At 39.0% G+C, this 22,733-nt stretch overlaps 1 protein-coding gene across 1 annotated transcript in view; it reads right to left on the reverse strand.

Moving 5' to 3' along the window:
• Positions 1-22,733, reverse strand: part of MYBPC1 (myosin binding protein C1) — a 51,588-nt gene that overhangs the window by 729 nt on the left and 28,126 nt on the right. The window contains exons 19-33 of the mRNA XM_058022336.1: positions 22,201-22,357; positions 21,219-21,323; positions 20,401-20,589; positions 18,890-19,024; positions 18,737-18,817; positions 15,573-15,641; positions 14,212-14,379; positions 13,642-13,730; positions 11,662-11,857; positions 10,937-11,076; positions 8,535-8,694; positions 6,956-7,092; positions 5,818-6,004; positions 3,456-3,514; positions 1,986-1,992 (exon numbers count right to left, since the gene is read on the reverse strand). Of these exons, the coding sequence (XP_057878319.1) occupies positions 1,986-1,992; positions 3,456-3,514; positions 5,818-6,004; positions 6,956-7,092; positions 8,535-8,694; positions 10,937-11,076; positions 11,662-11,857; positions 13,642-13,730; positions 14,212-14,379; positions 15,573-15,641; positions 18,737-18,817; positions 18,890-19,024; positions 20,401-20,589; positions 21,219-21,323; positions 22,201-22,357 (1,879 nt within the window). The remainder of the gene's footprint in view (positions 1-1,985; positions 1,993-3,455; positions 3,515-5,817; positions 6,005-6,955; positions 7,093-8,534; positions 8,695-10,936; positions 11,077-11,661; positions 11,858-13,641; positions 13,731-14,211; positions 14,380-15,572; positions 15,642-18,736; positions 18,818-18,889; positions 19,025-20,400; positions 20,590-21,218; positions 21,324-22,200; positions 22,358-22,733) is intronic.

A 22,733-nucleotide genomic window follows, 5' to 3' on the forward strand; every position in this document is an offset into this window, starting at 1 on the left:
CAAACAAGGAAAACAGGAAAATCTTCAGGGTGAAGGTCCCTGGAGCAACAGCTTTGCACCTTTATTCTCTGGCATAAGTGACAAGTTTTAGTCAGTCTCTGTTACATACTTTGAGATGTGGTAAAATTCAGCCCTGCTCAAAAGTCCAGTATGACATCTACCATTATATAATTGGTATTCTACAGACTTTTCCTGTCCTCTTGTGCAGGGTGAATTTCTTTTCTAGGGTATCATATATTCAGTCATTTATCTCACCACATGCAATAGTTTATGATGAGCTTCACTTCAAATAACTCTCCTGGCTTTCCATCACGCTGGGTGGAGTATGGTCAGAGATGGAAGTCAGTGCAGGGGGAACAATGTAGGAAACACTGACCAGGATGAGTTGTGGAAAACATGCAGAGATATTCAATTTATTCTAGTTTTGGGTCTTAAAATGGTTTCTAGGTATTTAGCAAAATATTTACCATGTTGCTTGAAAATGACAAGTGGGATGACATCCATGAAAGAATCATATTTTAAAAGCCAGGATTTCAGGTATAGTGTCCAGAGAGAGAGATGATGAAAGCTGAAATTTTCGTCTGCTGGGGAATCATTCTAGATTTGCTTTTAAATTCACTTAAAAATTGCACTTTTTATTTGGGCTATTCACCCTGGGGAAGGGAAGGCTTCAGGGAGACATCAGAGGACCTTCCAGTACCTAAAGAGAGCTTACAAGAGAGCTGAAGATGGACTTTTTACAAGGGCCTGTTGTGATAGGGGTGGTGGCTTCAGACTGGAAAAAGGTGGGTCTGGATTAGATAAAAAGAAGATATTCTTCACTGTGAAAGTGCTGGGACCCTGGCACATGTTGCCCATAGTGGTTGTGGATGCCCCGTGCCTCTGATGTAAAATTAAACACCAATATTTCTGTTAGTTTCATTTAAATTAGATGATGTTTGGAAGAAACAGTGAGAGAAAGATAAATATTTTGCTAAAAACTTTAGAATCTGCCCTTTCTCCAGACAAAGGGTGTAAATTGCTTTACAAAGCTATACACCATTACTATTCCCTTCACAAATCTGCATGAATATTGTGCTCTGCAAGTTGCAAACCCCCCACTGACAGCTGCACTTACCTTCTGAGATTTTTCTGGAACACACCAAAAGCTTTAAAGCAAAAGTACATTGCCAGGGTGAAGATAACACTCTCTGAATGCTTCAGCTAAATGCAACTGAGCTGATACTTACATACAACATTTATGCTGAGTACAGATTTTTAAGGACTTATAACCCTTATTAAGACAAGGATTATTCAATTAAAGTGCTATTTGTTACTAGTGATTATGAGACTGTGCTCTCTCATTTAATGTCATCATTGTGGCAGAAGTGTTCGCCCCCAACCTTAGGTAGATGCACAATACAGACCAAAAGAAAAAAAAAAGAAAAAAGCATGCTTTTTGGCATTCTTTCAGCTTTTTGGCATTCCTTCAGCTCATGGAGTGCAAGTCGAGCTACAAATCATTCATTTTTAAAAGAAGTTAACGCTGAAATAAATATTTTGTTTATGTAGAGGCATATTCCTATAAAAAAATAACTTGCTGTAAATACATAATGCTGTTTTTATTACTTGCATTTTATTTATACTAATTAATCATTCTAAGTCATGCACTGTTAAATTCCATTGAAACATGCACCATTAGAAGGTATGGGATGTACTACTAAGAATTACCATAGCAAGCAATTACTAAAATCTGAATTTGTATGCCTTAAAACCATCATGCTGCTAACTTATTTAACTTATTTAACTTATTTAACTTATTTAACTTATTTAACTTATTAACTTATTTAATTAACTCACTTATTTAACATTTTCATTAAGTGACATAATGAAAATCATGCCATACTAGGCAGACATTGTATGACGTATAAACAGACATAAGCTTCATATGCAAGAACCATATGAAAGCTTACCTTAGATGACATTATACATTCAAAAATCCTTACTGTGTAACTAAGGGAGAGAGAGAAAGAGAAGTAACAGTTTAATTGCAAACACAAAAGTGGAGAGAAAATGTTGAGTGAAATTATTATTACAATTATGTCAAAGTGATAATTTAATCCTTAGTCATGTAAAATATGTGGGAATAGAAGCACATGAAGAGTAAAAGGTAGGGATCCAGTTCCACTTCAAAATTATCATTAATATGTAAAAGCTAGATTAATAGGTACAAGTAACTATAAAAACCTCTAATTAGTCTCAAGTATAGATTGGAATAAAATTATATTTATGATAAAAGTTTCCAAATGTAGCTTCAAAGAAGCTACCACATACATATATATATAGAGAGAGTATTTTCCACTAGGGGGGAAAAAAGGCACACACATAACACTGAAGAATATATATATATGTATGTTGAAACTCTGTAAGGCAAAATAATCAAGTACAGACTAATTACATACCTGTGCACTATAGTATGTACTTTGTCATATACCCATATTTACGTTACTAAAGCATGCTGTTTACTCTGTAGGAGCCCTTACATTTAATTAAACATTTTCACTCTATAAAATACCCATATATATATATATATATATATATATATACACATTTATCTATGTGTATGTCTATAAAAATACTGAACTCTTTACCTATTGTAGCCTTTTAAGAAAAATACAGTCGTTTGAAAGCTGTGGAAGCATTATCCAGTCTGATCTCCTAACGTGTTTTAGGACTGAAATCATAAGTCTATAATACATTGCAGACCAGTTTCTGGGCATCACTGTCATTTTAAGACTGCACTGTTATTATTCTGAATCTGGGCAAGAGTGCAAGGAAAGAGGCATTTCTACAGAAAGAGTAAAATTTTCTGAACCCTAGTGAACTTGAATGCAAAATAAACTGTAGAAGAAATTAAGTAAATGAAGTAAAATTTTCTGCTGGTAAGTAATTGAATCAAGATTTCATCCTTAAAATTGGTAGGTTTAAGTTCAGCCATGAATTTAACAGATTATCATTCTGAGCACTAATTTGTAACCAAAGAGTAATGTGCTATAAAGAATGCCTGTTAAGTGCAGCAAATGACTTTATGATACTTCTGGTCTTTCAATAATTCTACAAACTAATTGAGAGCTGGTTTATTTGAAATGCATATTTCTTTCTCCTGGAAAGATCTAAGTGTTGTGGTCAAATATATTCACAGTCACTAAATAAATTCTTTATAGATACATGTACTTTTATGAAATATGTCTACAACCTCAGTAATTCTGTTATTAAATATCCATGGTTGGATATTGTCTTGATTAATTTGGCCTTCTTTGCTCATGTGACATAGACAATGTATGCCATGAGACTCTAGCTAGTTGAATCTAAGAAAGCAAAGAAATACACACTTAGCATGCAGAAAAGGCATTTGCATGTGGAAAGAGAGGGTGGGAATGAAATGGAATGTCCAGAGGAGTACGCGCATTGTAAACCTGATTATCCCCCGCCAAGCTGAGTGGTTCTCCTGGGTTAATTACTCCATGATAGATCACTGCAGGATTAGAATATTTATAGTGGTATTTATTTGCATTTGAAATTTTTCCCAGTTGATCTTAACACTTTTTAAAAATCAAATCTCTTATACAGCAACTTTGCTATCACCAACCTATTATTAGAGCGATCACCAACCTTTATTTCAGTTCTAAGATAAATGTTCTCCAAAGCTGTTTTTTCCATGATAAAAGCAGCACAGCACCTTATCTAATTCTTTTCATCGACCTCAGTGAAGCTGATAAGGAATAAGTTTTTTTAGTGCTTGTAAGGGGAGATTTAGAGCTAAATTTAGGGATCTATTTCAACAAACTCAAAAGATATATACAGTATTTTTGTAATGAGATTCTGCATATGTTATTATCTTTCAATATAGATGAGAAAGAGTCACCTATGACATGACTTTTTACACAAACACATTTACAAAAAAAAGCCACTAAATGTGTAATTGTACTGAGTAGGTCATGTAACGTCCATCTTTAAATTCACTCAGCAAAACTTAAAACCAAACAACAGAAAATTGAATGTCTGAAATAACGTCAGTACATGAAAAGCCTCTTATGAGGACAGAAAAAGTCTTTATTATTTTTATTGTGCTTATATGGATCACTAAAACGTTTCAGGAAATGAGCATTACATTTAGCAACAGCTAGGGGGGTTAATTTTACACCTAAATTAGTGTAAGAAAATGGCTAAAATGTAGAAAATTGTAGCATACTGATAATATTCATAGCCAGAATATTCCAATATTATGCACACTCTGAAATCCTAGGCTGTTCAGATACTTTTGGGGCTGAATATTTATATAGGGACAATAAATTTATATTCTCCAGTATGTCAGAGATGGTTGGCTAAAAGTAATTCTAGCCAGCATAAGGAAATACAGCGTGCTACAATAAATACTCTTGCATGGCATAGAGCTCTCTAGCATGACTTACTAGTAAGTCAAACCTACTATCTGTAGTAACAGCACTGTAGCTTGTAGGTTCCCCAGATAGGCATCAGAGCCTTGAGCCTGTTAATCTTATTCAGACAACATTCAGTTCTATCTCATCATCTTACAAATCCAGACTTTGGTAGTCTGACTTGCTGGAATAAAGCTGAACTGGTTTAAAGCTGTGCATATGAAAACAAACACACACACACACACACACTGCAATTCATTTCCAGTGAGTCAGAAATCCACAGGTCTCTGCTCTGCATCAGCATGGTGAGCAGTCATCTGGGGAGCCCTCCTAAATGAACAAACAGGCTGGGAAACTTAAGAGGATGATAAATCAACATGTAAGACAATAGAAGAGAGAAATAAGGTGTAATGATGTCTTGGTACTCTGGCTGTTTAAGAGTAATGTGCTATATTTGCCTAGAGCAAAGCCTATCCCAGTTTGCTAAGCTTCAGCTGCTGTGTTCACTTAGCAACATAACTTGGCTTTTCAGTATAAAAAAATAGAAAAGTAACTTTCTCAGTTGTTGAGGTCTTCTGTTATGCTGTGAAATAGAAAGTTTGCTTGTGATTAAAGAAAGCAATCTTACTTCCATGATGAGGACATCGCCTTTTAAAGACAGTATCTTAGAAATAAAAAATAAAAACTAAGAAATGCATTATTCTTATTTTCATTACATTATTTAAGTGTTCAACTGAACATTGACAAAACATGTATTGAAATGTCTGCTTGCTGGCAAATCTGAGCTGTGGGACAAGATACATCAGAAAATACAGAGAATGGAAACTGAAATGCGAAATAAACACAATGCAATCCATAAAAATATTAAATGTGGTTTTCATTATAGACTAGCATGACGGCAGTAATGTAATTAAAGCCAGATATAATGTAAATAACATCTGAATTCCTTAGTTAGACACTTCCTATCAGCTGTCTTTAGGCAGCTTTCGTTAGTTATAAACTCAGAATTATTTTTGAGAAACATTTTATTCTACAGTTGAAACTAAGCCTTTGCCAGGAATTAGTCCAGCTAAATATGACCCTGTCTTTTACTAGGAAGTAACTTTCTGAAAAATATGGTCCTGAGATTATTCATTAGTCATCCTATCCGAGTCCTGTTGCCATTCATGGTATCCCAGTTAATTCTAAACTACCTGAAATTCATTAAAAAAATCCATTACTGGAAACAAAACAAAAGAAAGCAATCGATATTAGTTTGTCCTAACAGCGATATTGATTCAATCAATAGCTGAACTAGGGAAAGCTGAACTCCCTTTTGCACTTGCCTTACATCCTTTTCAGCTCTGTAGACGGTGCTCAGGCAAAGAGGGTGTTTGCAGTGTTTTGGAGCCCTTCTTACCTCTCACTTCCAGTTTGCAGTCCACCTCTGCCTCTCCCAGCTCGTTGACAGCTCTGCAGGTGTAGGTGCCTCCGTCGTAGGGGCTGGGCTTGCGGATCTCCAAGGTGCACACGCCTTGGTTGCTGAACATCCTGTACCTCGGGTCATTCATTATCAGCACTTTGTTTTTCATCCACGTTATTTTGGGCTGTGGTAAGGAAAAACAACAGCAACAACAACAACCAGCCAAACAAGCAACAACAAGAAAGTCCAAATGCGCAAAGCTGTGAACTGAAATATTTTATCCCCTGTTTTGTGGTGTTCAGTTAAAGCTGAGTAATCAATAAATGATAAAAAATAGATTATAAAATATAGATGATTAAAAATAGATTAAGTAGTGATAGAAGGGAAACTGTAAATCTTAAAGATAAGCATTGGCTGCATCATGTAGTTTTTAGCACTTTTTTTTTTCAGTGCAGCTCTTATCAGCTAATTAAAGTCATAAGTACAAGCCTGTTATCAATACAAGAACTGTGTAATGATAGCAAACATCTGATGGTTAGCTTTTGACATCCAATTACTCTAAGTCAATAGGAAAAACATATTTTTCCACAGTAATTTGCACAGTCAGAAACTGTGAAGGTGAACGTGAACAGCACATTGGATTTCTCATTTTACTAGGCCAGTTCAGTTTCTCACACTAAAACAAAGATCTCAAAAAGACACAGTTCAAAAGAAAGTGCAAGACACATTGTGCAGTGGGTCTGAGAAACAACCTGGCACCCTGCATTCCTGCAATGTGCTTACTTAGAGAATAATCAGCTCTTTATAGAGCTAATAGAATATAAAATAATTGTGGTTTTTAGTAGTAAGTTTTATTGCTATATTAACTGTACAGCTGCTGTCAGTGAGAGTCTCAACAAAGCCCAGCCTTTTCCTGAGGTTCTGCCCCTTAACTGATTTATCTGTGCATTAGCTATTGTAGTGCCTGTAGCACAGGCAAGCAGCTCCTTTATTTTTGCATTCTTTAGAACCCACACCTGTCTGTTTGCTTCAGCCTGGCTCGTGAGTTAAATGGTAAAAGTTGCACATAATTAATTTTCATTGTCAGGTTAAACTCTCTGGTGTTTTCAGTGCTGCTGTCAGAGCTGTGCTGTACCTTGGGGTTGCCCCTGACGCTGCAGTTCAGGGTGGCGTTGTAGCCAGCGACGGCAAACGTGTTCACCAGGGGCTGCGTGAACAGCGGCCGCTCGCTGAAGTCAAAGTCATCGTACACTGGGTATTTGTACACTTTACCTGCGAAGGGAAAATTAAACATTCATAAAAAGAACCTTGGCAGGTAGCTAAACACCCAAGTGCATTAAATGGCTACAGAGAGTCAGTTCTGATCTGCGCTGCTTTAGGTACAAGGTGACTCCAGTGGCTGCACTAGCAGGGGAGGCTGGAGGTGGGTCTGCACAGTGATTATAGCCCCTGATTATGCTATGGCATTGATGTCTGAGAGCTTCTCTTTGTTTCCTGTGCAGGTGGTGCACAAAGCAATACATGTTCATTCCATGTCTCTGCCTGCATGCTACAGAGCAGGATGGATCCCTCATATACATATATCCTCCATATACTGCAGGAAGCCTGTCTTTGGCAAGCCTTGTTCACTCTGCTGCCAATTATTTTTTACTGTTTGCTCTTGTTATAAACTGTCCCTGTGTTTAAAAATCTATTTTTCTTTCTGCTTCAAACACTGCGCTGACACTACAGTGAATGGATGCAGGGTCTGAACAAGGGAAACATGGTAGTAAAATGTATTTTCTCACTGCCAGTTTATCTCCACTCTGCAATGGAGATCACCACCAACAAATCCTCTTCAGCCACACATTCACCTGGCATTTCAAGTGGCTGGACAGACAGACATCTATTCCTGTGCACAGGTATCATCATGCAACTTTGCTTCACTGAAAGCTGATCCAAGCTCTCATACTGACTTCCATGCAGCTTAGGCCTGATACTTGCTCTCATGAGAAGGGAAAGTAAAGCAGTGCTGAAAAAGAGTTCCTAGAGCCATTCTCTTGTTCATGACGCCAGAGTCTTTCAGCCTGGCTGTGTGGGTTGTACAGGGTGTCTGTGCTCTGCATCACGGCAGTCATATCATGTATTCCTTCCTTTCAGGCAAACTGCTTTGATTTTTGTCCTGTGAGCTAATTTTTCAGAATTTCCTTTCCATAGCAAAGATTTGTGGTTTTTAAGCTTTCAGTGCCATTTCCAACTGACATCTTCTGAAATGTCAGGATTTTTGACTGCAGAACCAGATTTTGCCTAACCCCACCTTCAAGAGATGTGAAGCAGGAGCTGTGCTTTTCTGTTGCATCCTGCCTGAAGTGGAGGGAGTGCCTGCACAGCTGATGCCAAGTCTCCAGAGGAGGGCAGTGACCCACTACTTCTAACAGAGCAGCTGCTTTACTCCTCTCCAGATCTTGTCAATGCACACGTGCCAGTGGTGGTGTGAGTCTGAGATCCAAGACCATAGAAAATGTCAGATCATGGGAGAAATGTCTCATTCCTGATTAAAAACAGTGACTATGAGCTATGTGGACAAGCCAAGAGGTCTGAATAGGAAATGCCCTTGCTGTTGGACCTGGCCTTGGGGCTGGGAGTGCCTCTAGAGATACAACCTTTACCTCAAGCCACCTTCCAGCCTCTAAGCACCCCCCTCCCCCTTGATGAGGCAAGGATAATTAACCAACCATCCTTGGCAATCAGAGCACTCTCTTTGGTCATGGTTGCATCCTCGCTGAGGCCGCACATGTTCTCAGCAAAGACCCTGAAGTAGTACTCGTTGCCTATGACCAGCTCGTTGATGGTGGCACTGGTGCGGTGGTAGTGCTCGATCACGGTGAACCACTCCTGAAAGGACAGACACACAGACACACAGGGTCAGCTCTCCCCCTTGTTGGGTGCCATCTATAAGACCATGTCTGGCTGGGCTGTTAGGGTCCAATCCAGGTAGATATGGACATTAGCCCACACGATCTTACGTGGACAAAAGCAAAAGACTGGAAATGCTTTTCTCCACATGGGAATGAATGTCCTCTATTTATTGACTTGAGAACCACCAGATGAAAAAACCCACACGGGAAGAGACCAGCCAGCTGCCTTTAGGGGGTTTTATAGCTGGGGGAATGGGGGACAGAGGATGGGGACCAGAGTAAGGAGAGGCAAGGGGAGGGACTGACCAGGAAATAAATCACCATGGGGTATTGGGCAGAGGGGCAGGTCAGGGAGAGACCATGTGATGGGAGAAGGGAATAACAAACCATATGATATAACAAAAACTATTCAGTTCAATATAAAGACTACTCTGTGCAAATCTCTAATAACCCAGTGCAAAACAACAACTAAAACTATTTAGTGCAATACAACACTCCCCAGCACCCTGCACCACCCCGACATCCACTGGAAGGATCATCAAGCTTCTGGGAGCAGGTTCTTCTTTGAAGAGAATGCAGCTAACAGTAATTAATAATGAAATGCAGCTAATAGTAATTAATAGTGAAATGAGTGATGATGGCAGTGCAGCAGAGCTCTCTGCTGAGCAGTGAAGGCCAAACCCTGCTGAATTGTTACACTGGCAGCTGGAAGGGCTCATTTTAGGAACTGCAGGCTTACAAAGGTTGTGTTGTGTGAGCAAGGCAGGCTCCCTCATTCCTGATCCACACTGCTGACAGAGAAAGTACAGTTGCAGATAACAAAACTGCATTCCCCTGGGGAAGGCATTCTGCAGTAATATGCACTCACAGAGGCCACTGCACTAATCTGCCCTCTCTGTCACAGGCTGTGTGTTCATGAGAAATGTTCTTCTGTGCTTGTGGTCCTCTGATATCTAAAGGCCAAGATGGGCAAGTGGGTTTCAGTGCTTTAGTCTTGCAGCAGTAACAGGATGTGTGAATTCTGTCCTATTACACAATACCTAAACAACAATCTGAGCTGAAGGAGGTTAATGCTAAAAATGCAATTAATACAAAGTGCAATTTGACCACAGCAATGTTTTTGCTTTCCTTTACTCTGCCCTAAATAGTTTTCTTGCTTTTCTAAAGATGAACTTGTGCTGAGTTCCCTGTACCACAGTTTGCATTCATATTTGGTCAACATTAAGAGCCAAAGTTCCTTTGGGAAAACAGTTTTTTTGTAGTAGACCAGCTGTGCCAGAATTGCAAAATGCAGCACCACAGATACGGTGAGGAAAGTGACCTGAATGATCCATTTCACACTGAACTCTAAATGCTGCTTGCTGTTGTTACTTTCTCCTTATCACAGTAATTTAGAGGGGAAATTGTTCCGATCACTGTACCAGAGACCATATCTTCTTACAGTCTCAACAGAAGGAGGAAAAAAAAAAAAAAAGAAGGATGGGAAGGAAAATAGAGGCATAGGAAGAATGAATTGATCCGACAATGGTGGACATCAACATATTAATGTGGAGAATAGGAGAGGAAAAGATTTTCTTGCAGAAGGCAGCTCCCTAAATATTGCCCTAGATTTCCAGTGTTTAAATTTGCAGTAAATGTTAAATCTGAGAATCTGACCACTGTCTTTTAAGAAAAACTGTACTAACAACAGTACAGCTCTAAATAATTTTTGTTAAAATTTTTGTTAGTTTCATGAAACTAACAAAAATTTTATTTACAGAATATTTCTGTATTGCACTTTTCATCAGAAAATCTCAGAGTGGTTACAGAAGTACCTATGTACTGTTTTTGCATGGGTAGTAGGCAGTGGCAATGACTCTCACAGTGTGACATTGCAGGTTTGAAAACAGCAGCAATGGAACATTGGTTCTGGTAGCCGCCTACTGAATTCAGAATTAATATTTTAAGGTTTTATTTTCTCTCCTGAGGCAAAGGAAAAATGCAGAATTACTTTTCTCCTTCCCATTTTCAGTCCTTCTCTTTGGAATAATTTGAAAATATTTCCACTTCTAGTGATGAAGAGATTTTTAGAAATTTTAGAGGGTTCTGTAGAGATTTTTTAAATGCTGATAAATCTGCGCTTTGTCCACCTACATCCTTTTAAGCATGTAAAGCTTTTTGTTTTTAAAAGGGACGATTCATTAGTACATCCAGCTTTTAAACATCTCCTTATTACTTACCATACTCTTCTTATCTGCTTTTTGAATAGTGTACCCAGTAATGGCAGCATTGCCATCATCTTTTGGTGGCTTCCACGATAAATTCACATTCTCTCCCCAGACATCCTCAATAGTCACAACCTCTGGTGGGCCTGGGCGATCTGCAACAAAAATATGACATATTCTACTGTTTGATTTCTCTATCTTTTTCCCACACACATCTTCCCATTAGTTTGATTTCTCTCTCTTTTTTTACAAAACAAAAGTCAAAAGAAAGATATGGTTGCAAAATAAAACTTTCCAAAGTGAAGGCATATCAGTTACAATAAATTTAATAAAGTTGTGCTGCCATTTTTGCCTATTAAGTAAAGGAATGGATACTAAAAATGAAAAATAAATGTGCTTTCTTGTCTATCTTTCCTACCTTTCCTACTTTCAGCATTCAGGATTTCTTCCACACTGCATTTGTGACAAACTATGAATTTGCTACCATTACTGTGTATGGGTACCACTCAACAGGAAAAATCTTGCATCCTGGATAGACGAGAACCTTGAGAGGCTTAACAGAGAAAAAAAGAAACTGACACATTCCAACAACCCTATGGTGTATGGAGATTTCCTGAGAGACCCCAAACCTACAGCCAAGTAATTGAGCATGGAGAGGAATCAGTGCCAAGAAAGATGGCAGCATTCCCATTTCCCGTGGCCTTGGGAAAGTGGATCTATTTCCATTTCTCCAAACATACCAACGATCTGAATGTCTATGGTGGCTTTGTCCACCAGGTTCTCCACCTCCACTTTCATGTCGTACTCTCCGGAGTGGCCCCGCTCTGCCTTCCTGATGAAGATGATGGTGTCCTGCTCCGTGTTGCGGATGTTGATGTCGTTCTTGTCGATCGGAGAACCGTTCTTCTCCCACGACACTTTTGCCCTTGGTTTTCCCTGCAAGGAACCAGGAAACAATTTTGGTATGATTTTTCTGGGGGGGGGAGGAGAAAAGGGAAGAGAAGGAAATGGGTTTAATTCCCGTTTTTTTTCCCAAACAGAAAGTAAAAATTGTCCTGAAATGTGACAGTGTTCACAGGGGTCTGAGGATGAGGGAAGAGACGAGGATCTGACTCCATGTTTCAGAAGGCTTGATTTATTATTTTATGATATATATTATATTAAAACTATCCTAAAAGAATAGAAGAAAGGATTTAATCAGAAGGCTAGCTAAGAATAGAAAAAGAAAGAATGATAACAAATGTGGCTTGGACTCTCTGTCCGAGACAGCTGACTGTGATTGGCCATTAATTAGAAACAACCTCATGAGACCAATCACAGATGCACCTGTTGCATTCCACAGCAGCAGATAATCATTGTTTACATTTTGTTCCTGAGGCCTCTCAGCTTCTCAGGAGGAAAAATCCTAAGGAAGGATTTTTCATAAAAGATGTCTGTGACACTGAAAGAAACAGAATTATTTTTAAAATTATATGCCATTTAGAGATGCAATCATACCAATTCACCTAAAATGTAACTTTCTCTCCTTTTTTTTTCTTTTTGCTCAGAAGACTGAAAATATTTGCAATTCCTCACTATATTGAACAATTATCTCTCTGGTTAAATTGACAAATAATTTCCAGTTTTCTGAAAGAAAAGGAGAGAAAAATAACCCACAGAAAGTATAGAACAAAGTATTTCACTCTCTGGAAATGCTTACATTCTCTACATTGCCAGTGAAAGAGGAAAGTAATAGATTCAACCTCCAGGGATCCTAAACTCTCTTCTTTCATTACAAAGGAAGTTGTAATAACTGCTAGGAAGGCTGGATTGATCTCTTTTGTGTGCCATTTTTTGTGTGTCTAAGTGCCCAATACAAGTACTTAAAGTAGACTGAATTTCACATGCTCTGCTGTGGAATTTGCCTTCCACAGGCAAACAGTTTGCAGGTGCTGTCTGAAAAGGGTAATCTCACACCATTTTGAGCACTTTATCTTAGAGAATAACCATAAAATATTCCTTTAATTTCTCAAGAAAAATATATCTTGCAGTGTATTGCTGATCAGGCTTTTATGAGGCTTTTAACAGCCTCTGTGAAGCTGAGTTATGCCCATCCAGTATCTTCAAATGTGCAGACATGAAATAGAAATGAATTCTGACATAATTCTTTTATTCAGAAGAAGGACCTTGCAAGGAGAGAGGCTGGTGCTGTTTAAAAGGTATGGGAATGAAGGTTAGCATGATGCTGTGGGAAAACTGGTTACATATTTTGGAAATAGTCATTTTACAGTTGTGATCTCAAAGATTTAACAGCTGCAGTCTGCCTGCTCTTCCCCTCACTTTTCCTCTCATGGCAAGGAAGTTATTAAATGCTACTGTTCCATTCTTGATACCCATATTTAACTGCTTCCAGTGCAGCCCCTTTGCATTGTGCAATTGTCTCATGTGCAATGTCTACTGTGAAGATTTGTAAGTGTCCTTTGGATGACAGATGACCAATCAGTCTGCCTGAGTGAGTTACCCAGTTCATCATTTGGCTGAACTTAATTTGTTTGAGATGTTGAACCAAGAACTTTCAAGCACCTCTGTGGATGTACTTCAGAGTACATCCACCTGTGCTTAAGGTAGCTGACTAGCCAAAGTTACAGCAAAATCAGTTAAAAAGAAAAAAATATATAAAAAAAAAAAGGCAAAAAAGAAAAGGTAAAAATAATTTTTCTGTCAGTATTTTTAGTTCTTACCTGGAAAGGAATAACAAGATTCACAGTTTCTCCAACTCTTCGAGTATAGGTTTGTTTCAAGTGTCTTGGTAGACGAATCTTTGGAGGTTCTGAATGAAACAAAAGCTTGTGTTAAGCACTAATCTTCTTTTCTAACCAAGGCAGCACTGGTGTGCATCAGTATAAAAATTAGACAGTGTGGTCTAAAATTCCCAGAAGTGACTAATGAGTGAGGTGTCTTAAATTTCTTGGTCCCCCAGTGTTGCATTCAGGACACCATCAGCTTTTATAACATCAAATGCAATGATGGTATTACAAGAGGGAAGCTTAGAGGAACTTAAAAAAGGTACCATCAGGATCAAGTTCTGCAGAAAAAAAATGCCCTGAAAAACTGAGAAATAAAGGCTCAGAAATTAAACAAAATTATGAATTATTCAAAAATGGTTTCATGATTTCTAGCCACCATACAATGGCTTTGTAAGGCCGTATCATCAGTTAACAATATTAAGTAAATATTAGCCTTAAAAAACCCCAGGTGTTAGTATGGAAACAGGGTGTATTTGTGGGCAAGTGTAGGCAGCAGGATCTTACCTATCACTTCCTTGACTAAAATAGGCTGTGGGTGGTACTTGGGCTCACTCTCACCAGCAGCATTCACAGCTTTTACTCTCACAAGGATTTTCGAGCCAGTTGGAAGGCCATTGATGGTGAACTTTGTTTTGTCTGTCAGCTCTGGGTTAGCCACGATCCATTCATCAGCTGGTTTAGGGAAGTGAGGGGAGGAGGAAAAATCCAAAAAACAGGGAATTATAAATATATCCACAGCATGGATGAGGAAAATTACAGAACAGTAATAGATTTGTTAGATTCTAATGAATAATTCAATTTTGTTTTTCTAATTATGCTGTAACACAATGTACTTTCATTTTAATACATAGGAAGAACGTTTCAAACCCTACAGACTTTCTGCTGATAACGTATTTGTATATTGATATATTGATATATTGATATATTGATATATTGATATATTGATATATTGATATATTGATATATTGATATATTGATATATTGATATATTGATATATTGATATATTGATATATAAATGTATTTTTACAAATGTTATTAGAATATGTCTACAATTTAAGTGTACCAGAGAGAAAAATGGTTAGATTTTTAAATTCTGCTAGAGTAAAACAAGGGGGAAAAATAATGTATTTGCCAAAGCACTCGTCATTGCTTTAACAGCTTCCTTGAAGAGAAATGGGTTTTGCAATTAATTTCAACCAGTACTGAGTACCCTTGAAAGTATAACTGAAAAATAAAAGAAACGCAGAGTATTTACACATTGCAATGAAATGCCATCTCTCCTCATGCCCTTAAAAAAAGGAAGGCTGTGTCAGAATTATTCACATAATTACAGCATTCTGGGATTTTTAATCCTATCCCCAGGTGGTCACATGAAATTCATGGAGTGATGATAAGAGTTCAGTCTATAAAACAGCTTCCATTACAAACCATACTTTCTTATCCACCCTGTACTCCCAGCTCAGACTGCCCTGACACTGCTGGGCACAGGAGCCAGGTTTATGAACAGGCAAGTCAGGATCAATACCTCCCACACTATGTAAATCTAGCTCTGTGAAATGGGCACAGAAGACAGAGAACTGTTATCAACTGAGATCCCTGCAGAATTAGAGTGTAGTGCTCTGGCACATTTTCATAACTGAGTGTCTTGCTTTTAGGAATTAACTTTTCCTTCAAGCTTCAAGCAGAAAAGGATTTCAATCAAGGACTCTTTTCCCAAGTATCTCCCCCTCCCCTTACACGTATGCTACAGAAAATTCCACAGACTGTTGCCCCTAAAATTCACCATCAGGAATTTATCATTACTTTTATGAAGAGAGTTTTTCTTTCATTAAAGAAGACGTATATCCTTTGTGGAATACTGTACCTTCCAGGTTAAAAGGTGGCTCCCCCAATTCCTCAGACTGATCTGTCGATATACCTTGAGAGAATCCATCTTTAAAATTAATCAGAGACACCCACTTTCACACAGATGGAGCATTTTGTCAGTGGTTAGCAATTCCTGTTAGTAAGTATGCAAAGATAGATGCTGGGCTTTACAGATTTAGAGAACCCATGTTTAGAGAGAAAAGAGATGGAAAGAGGGCATCCAGATCACAGAATACACAGATGCCCACAGGAAAGATAAAGGATGAAAGAAGAGGAGGATATAAAGTTCTATGAGTTTTTTGGGCCCCAGAAAAGCCCTAGAAATATGAAAGGAAGGAGACAAAAGGAACACTTGGAAGAGAGAAATGAAACAAAATGATGATGAGAGAAAGTGTAGAAGGAGAAGAAAACACATTGTAGAAGAGATAAGAAAATCAGAGATAAATTCTGAGTAAGAGAGACAGAAAAAGAAGAGGTCTTGGAAAAAAACTTGGAGGAAACAGAGGAAGAGAACACATTTAGCTAAAGGTAACATAGATAGAAGATTAAAGAAGACCAGACCCATGGATGGTGACAGATATGATGTAAACCCTAAGGCTTTATTCCCTGAACAAAGTTATCGCTGTCCTGGATTTCCTGTAATCCTGGAGCTGTCTATTTTCAGGATAATAGTAATATTATTCTAGTATTTTAGCATGGTACTGGATGAGTACACTGGCAGAGGTCTCAGCCAACAGAAAGTCTCTGAAGTACTTATTTACTGGCTATAAAAACATCTGGGGAGCTCTCTCTCTCCATATATACACATATATATTCTATATTCATGTTATTTACAGCTATGCAATACTGGATCATGATACTCATGATGAGACTCCAGTACTTCAGTAACATGCATGGAGTGTACATAGTTAAGAACTCCAAGAATCCACCATGTTGATCAAGTTATGTGGTTCTGACTAAAAGGAAATACCAGTTTTGCAAAGACAAATCAATGTTTATGATACATTATTCTTCTAAATTATAGTTATATATTTCTTTTGTCTTCCTGTTGTCAGCTTGTGATTTCTCCTAATGATTGCGATGTTAGAGGAAGACTCTAAAAAGCCTTCTTGAAAACTACTTCAGTGACAACAATGAAAGAATGGAGAATGTAAATACAGATGAGTTTACAGACAGATAACTAGGAGAAAAAAAGAAGCAGAATGAATGTAGACAGTCATAAAAAGTATCTTGAAATTAAAAAGAGTTATTAAACATTACAGAAAAAATTAGTTTGAGGCAGAACAGGGCTGAGAAAAAAGAGGCACTAAGATATTGCAAGAAAGGGAAAAACAAGTGAACAGAGAGAAAAAAATGAATAATCCAATAACATGACTTTTAAAATTGGTATTTTAAAATTGGCATTTTAAAATTGGCATTTTCTACTTATCTTGCTTCTTCCTAAGCATTTCATAACATATATACATAATGTCAATTGTGTATATATAGATGTATATGCATATATAGGAGGTATATATAGATATACATAAACACTCAAAACTATGTAAAATACATTGTACCCATTGTATTTTAACTGAGGTGGGTAACAGTAAAATGACAGACTTGGCTGCCATTTTGTTGTATCTTCGTGTGTTTAAAACCTATCTGGAAAAAAAAGTAAAGAATTTGTTCCATTTAACAGGTATGCAATGTTCTTCTGTCTAACAGCCCTTTAAAGACAGATTTAGAAGATTCCTTTTCAAAGCCATACTTTGAATTAACCTGTTTGTATTTCTCATCCTCTTTATCACTTGATTTGGATATCACTAATATCAAGCACTTTTAACTTTTCTCTTCCATTCTACCCAATGCTACACAGAGCATAATATACAGCATACACTCAAGTCCTCACATTGACAGTCCCCTTAATATTTCCCTACACCTGGGCTGTGCAGTGGAAACAGAGTCAGAACACTGTGCCTTGATGGGAGACTGCACGCTGACTCACTCTGAGCTGTTCCCACAGCTCCCTCCCAAAGGACAAGGAAAACCCTTCCTACCATTCCAGCTGTGTCTGCCTTCAGGCACTCTCCTCCGGGTCCCGGAGCTCCTTGCAGTCCTGCTCCTTAAAGATATTCATCTCAACACTACCAGATGCTGAGTGCTCCTGAGAAAAGCCAGGGATGGATCTTCACAGCCTCTCCCACTCTCCTGAGAGAGAGCTCAGTGTGCCGTGGCACCTGGCCACGTTTATGACCTACTGTTCTCCTGGATTTTCTGAATCTGAAACATGTGACAGCATCAATGACACGTTCTGTCCTCTGCCTCTTGTCTCCAGGCTATGGACTGTTCATTAAAAGCTTCCATTGAAATAAATGCCTTCGTGAGAAAAGGTGTTCAACCTCTCGCTTGATTTACAGCACAGTGAAGAGTAACAGCAGTGGAGCTGGAGATAACTGTGTGCCCTTCATCCACATCCACAACATTGCTGCAGTTGGTGGTGTTGGTCCACATAGGCTATTTGATACTTACCCAGGTGCTGGTGGATTTGACTTTTTTGAAAATAGGCTAAATTTGATGCCAGTTCAGAAGAAAATCTGCTGGAAAAAACTGTTTCTGCTGCTTGATCATCAAAAGATTCTTAGCTGTAAAATATCATTTATATTTCCCTGTTCCTTCTTATTTTACCCTCAAAAGTTAATTCACTCTCTTTATCTTCCTCCTTCAGTTCTAATATATTTCTGTCTTAGACTGACATAGCTAAAGATCCCCAAGACTGCGCTGAAGTTTTGGAGAAATTAAATATCTAGACATGGATTTTGCATACCTAGATGACTTCTGCAGGAGCTATTGATGAGGCTGTCTCAGTGTTGGCAACTGGCACTTGAAGTTATTAATATGTCAACATAGGGATTGCCACACCTGGGTATTAGGGACCTCCTGTCCCTAAAACCCAGCCAACCTGACCCAATATTTTGGGCCACATTGTAGCCATTATTTCCTATGCCTTCATCCACCAATGAACTCTTTACTGCCCTAACTCTCATTTAGCACCTGAAAGAGGGGAGTTATTAGCATGGTACTTGGCACATTACAACAGATTTTATGGCTTTTGATTTGGATTTCAAACCAAGAGTAAGATACGTTGAACCACAGTGAGGGGGTGGCGTCTGGAATACAAACCAAAGGAAGCCTGACCAAAACCCTGCTCCTTGAGGTTTTCTGCCTGATTAGTCTCTGCCTGACAGCCAGAGCACCTGATACCTGTAGAGAAAAAATGGAGACAGTCTCACCCACGTTCCCTGTGGGTCAGGCACCCCGGGTGCTGTCACTTACTTCCTTCAAAGCAGTATTCCACCACGTAGCCGTCCAGCCCTGCCGCCCCAATCTGGTCCGGGGGCCTCCACTTCATTGTCACCGAGGTGTCGGTCACACTGTCCACTGCCAGCAGGGTTGGGGGGCTGGTGACAGCTGCAGCAAGCAGGGAGAAGGCAGAACACGGTGTTACCGTGGAAGGTTTGTGTTTATGGTTTGTGTTTCTCTGGTTTGGCATCGCAGGTGACAGGCTATCCTGCCTACCAGGATGATTTCTCATCTGTCACTATAGGACATGAAAGTACACAAGTGCACACACTGCTGCTCTCAAGGTGAAGAAAAAAGGGAAGTTTACTTTCTGACTCCAACATTTATAGTTTTCCAAAAGTGACAGTGGATTGGAGGGTGAAAGTGCCACCTCTCCAGTGACACTGGTCAAACAAACAGTCCATCAACTTTCTCCTCCTCCATAAAAGAATGCAAAACAATGACTTATTTTCAGAAAGTGTGTGAAAAAGTTTGCTACAAGAATGTAAACATCAGAAGGCTTAGAAAATCCTAAAAAATCAGGGCGACATCCATCATCCCTGGCACGTGTTCTCCAATTAGGACCACACTCCTACTGTGGTCCTAATTGGGAACACATGCCAGGGATGATCCTATATATGCTCACATCCCTTATATGCTCACAGCCTGACCCAGAGATAAATTCCTCCTGCTGGGGAGAGAGAAGGACAAGCAGCTGTGGCTGGTAGAGCAGAGAAGTTGGGAGTAGTGTATTCAAGCTGGGAGCAGTGTATTCCACCTCAGCAGCTGCATTCTGGCAAGAGGGGAGAATGCTGGACCTGTAACAGCCCCCTCCTTCCTCCTCCTCTGCATTCTGGGGGTGCTGCTGAGCAAGGGGGGAACCTTTGCTGATCTACAGAACAGGACACCTTTCTTTTACAGGGACTTGTGGTGTGATGGTGTTTGCAGGGATCCCAGGACGAGGGAAGAGATGAGAATCTTGACTCCATGTTTCAGAAGGCTGATTTATTATTTTATTATATATATTATATTAAAACTATACTAAAAGAATAGAAGAAAGGATTTAATCAGAAGGCTAGCAAGGAATAGAAAAGAACAGGATGAAAATAAAATCTTGTGGCTGACAAGAGTTTGAGACAGCTGGACTGTGATTGGCCATTAATTAAAAACAACCACATGAGACCAATCACAGATCCACCTGTTGCATTCCACAGCAGCAAATAATTATTGTTTACATTTTATTTCTGAGGCCTCTCAGCTTCTCAGGAGAAAAGTATCCTAGCCAAAGGATTTTTCATAAAATATGTCCATGACACTTGTGGTTGTCACCATAGTTTGAAAATCTGTTTCTTTATATGAAAAGGCCACTGAGTTAGCCTGTCACTGTGGGAATGACAAAGCCTTCTAGCTGTCACACTAATAAAAACTATATAATTAGGTGATTTTAATAACAAATGAATAGTTATTTTCTAAATGTATACCTATCTCTGCATTTGTTTACTTACCTAAAGGAACAAAGGACTTGGAGGGCATGCTTGGCTTGGACATGCCAATGGCATTGACAGCAAACACACGGACCTCGTAAGCAACACCTTCAATCATTTTCTTTGGCTCAAAAGTTGTTTCCTTGCACAGTTCAAAATTCAGCCTCATCCACCTGGAGCTTTGTTTCTTTTTCCTCTCAATGAAATATCCTTTTGACCAGAAAAGATTTTGTCATAATAAGTGAAGTGGCACAAAGGTCAGTAATAAAAGGTCTATTTTTTGACTGCCCAGGGACAATTTTTTACCTGGATACACCTCAATATTCCCTTCTAGCTTCAGAGTGATAATTTTCCTCATTGCAAGCTATCTGAGAGTCACCTATTTGCTTTCAGAGCCATATATGAGCTTTTTTTGGACTTAGAAGGCTGCTTGTGTTTAGTTCAGAGTGAAAAGGACCTGGTCCTACTGACCTCTGGGCCCCTCTGGCTTTCTTCTTGGTTTGGTGTATTTATTAAAAGATATTCCATTTTACTCAGTAAATTCTGAAATTTCCTTCTAACACAAACAGGCTAATAGCAATGCCAAGTTTGGTTTTATAAGAGGTTGTCTTTCAAGTGGGAGACGTAATAACGTAACAAGATAGAAAATGACAAATCTCAAAGCATTAGAAAAACAGGAATTTCATAAAGTCAGAATAGGTAGAACATTCTAGCTACTGGATATTCCCAGCGCTACTTTCCGGGGCCTGAGCTAAACTCTGATCCTGCTGCATCCACTGTTTGGTGTTTGCTTCTTTTTGTCTGTATTAGAGAGTCACCACAAAAAAAAAAGTGAGTACCTAAAATGGGTGATCCACCATCATTTGCTGGAGGTTCCCAGGTCATAATACACCAGTCTTCACCCACCTCAGTCACATTTGGTGCCTGAGGAGGATCAGGAACATCTGTTGAAAACAAAGTAAATATTATTAAAAAAAAAATCTTTCATCTTTTTGCATAGGATGAAATTAAAAATGTCAAATAAGAAACAAATCTAAATTGTTTTTGAGGTGCAAAAGGAATTACTAATGAGGAGAGAGGGCGGGGAAAAAGAAATTTAGTGGATCCTGGCTGGTGGTTAGGAATGGATGGATGCCAAGGTCTTCTGCCAAGGTCAGACACTTGAGAGGCTCTGGAGGGCCTGTGCCAAGACAGAGCCCACAGCCCAGGGAGAGGGGAGAGCCAGGAGTGATCGGGACAGCCTGAGGCAATCAGAGGAGTCTGGCCCCTGTCAAAGCAGCAATAAACTCCTACTTAAACCCTTCCAAGCTCCTGCTCCTTTCAGTAACACCCAATTCCACAGCAGAAAATGGGGAAAAATAGGAAAGTGGAAGTTTCCTGAGACTCTGCTGTGACCGTGTTCACAGGGCTCTTAGGATGAGGGAAGAGATGAGGATCTGACTCCGTGTTTCAGAGGTCTTGATTTATTATTTTATGATATATATTACATTAAAACCATACTAAAAGAATAGAAGAAAGGATTTCATCAGAAGGCTAGCTAAGAGTACAACAGCAAAGAATGATAACAAAGGTTTGTGGCTCGGCTCTCTGTCTGAGCCAGCTGGGCTGTGATTGGCCATTAATTACAAACAACCAACATGAGCCAATCACAGATGCACCTGTTGCATTCCACAGCAGCAGATAACCATTGTTTACATTTTGTTCCTGAGGCTTCCCAGCTTCTCAAGAGGAAAAATCCTGAGGAAAGGATTTTTCATAAAAGATGTCTGTGACACTCTACCCCAGTGGCATGGCTCATGGGCTCTGTTTCACAGGACTTACCAACCACTTTGATGTTGATCAGAGCTGTGTCCTCTCCAGCCTCATTCTTTAAGGTGATTCTGAAAGGACCTGAATCCTCCCTCTCAGCTGCATCAATGACCAGGCAGCTGCTGTCTGGGTAGGATTCTGCCCGGATTCTTCCACTGTCTGTGACCATCTAGGAACCACAGAGAGCAGAGGGAAAAGTCATATTGTCTGGATTTGAGAGTCAAAATACTCAAAAATCAAAATTTGAAAGTAGCACAGGTCACTTCAACAAAAATATTAAAGCAACTAAGAAAAACCACACCAAACCTCAGCATTTTAGTCACCTAATGATGAAAAAAATGAAAAAATAATTAAAATAAGTAAGACATGATAACTGTTTACTGCTCATTGCAACACAAAGGATGAGGCACTAGGCTTCTCTTCTAGGCAGAACACACTTTTGCCAACACCACATTATCATTAATTTGATGGAAAAAGAATAGCTGATTCTTCCAAAAGTCAGATCAAAAGGAAGTAATTCACTTTAAAGGTGAGAGTGATTGTAA

This window comes from Melospiza georgiana, chromosome 4 (assembly GCF_028018845.1).
Source record: "Melospiza georgiana isolate bMelGeo1 chromosome 4, bMelGeo1.pri, whole genome shotgun sequence".
Lineage (NCBI taxonomy): Eukaryota > Metazoa > Chordata > Aves > Passeriformes > Passerellidae > Melospiza > Melospiza georgiana.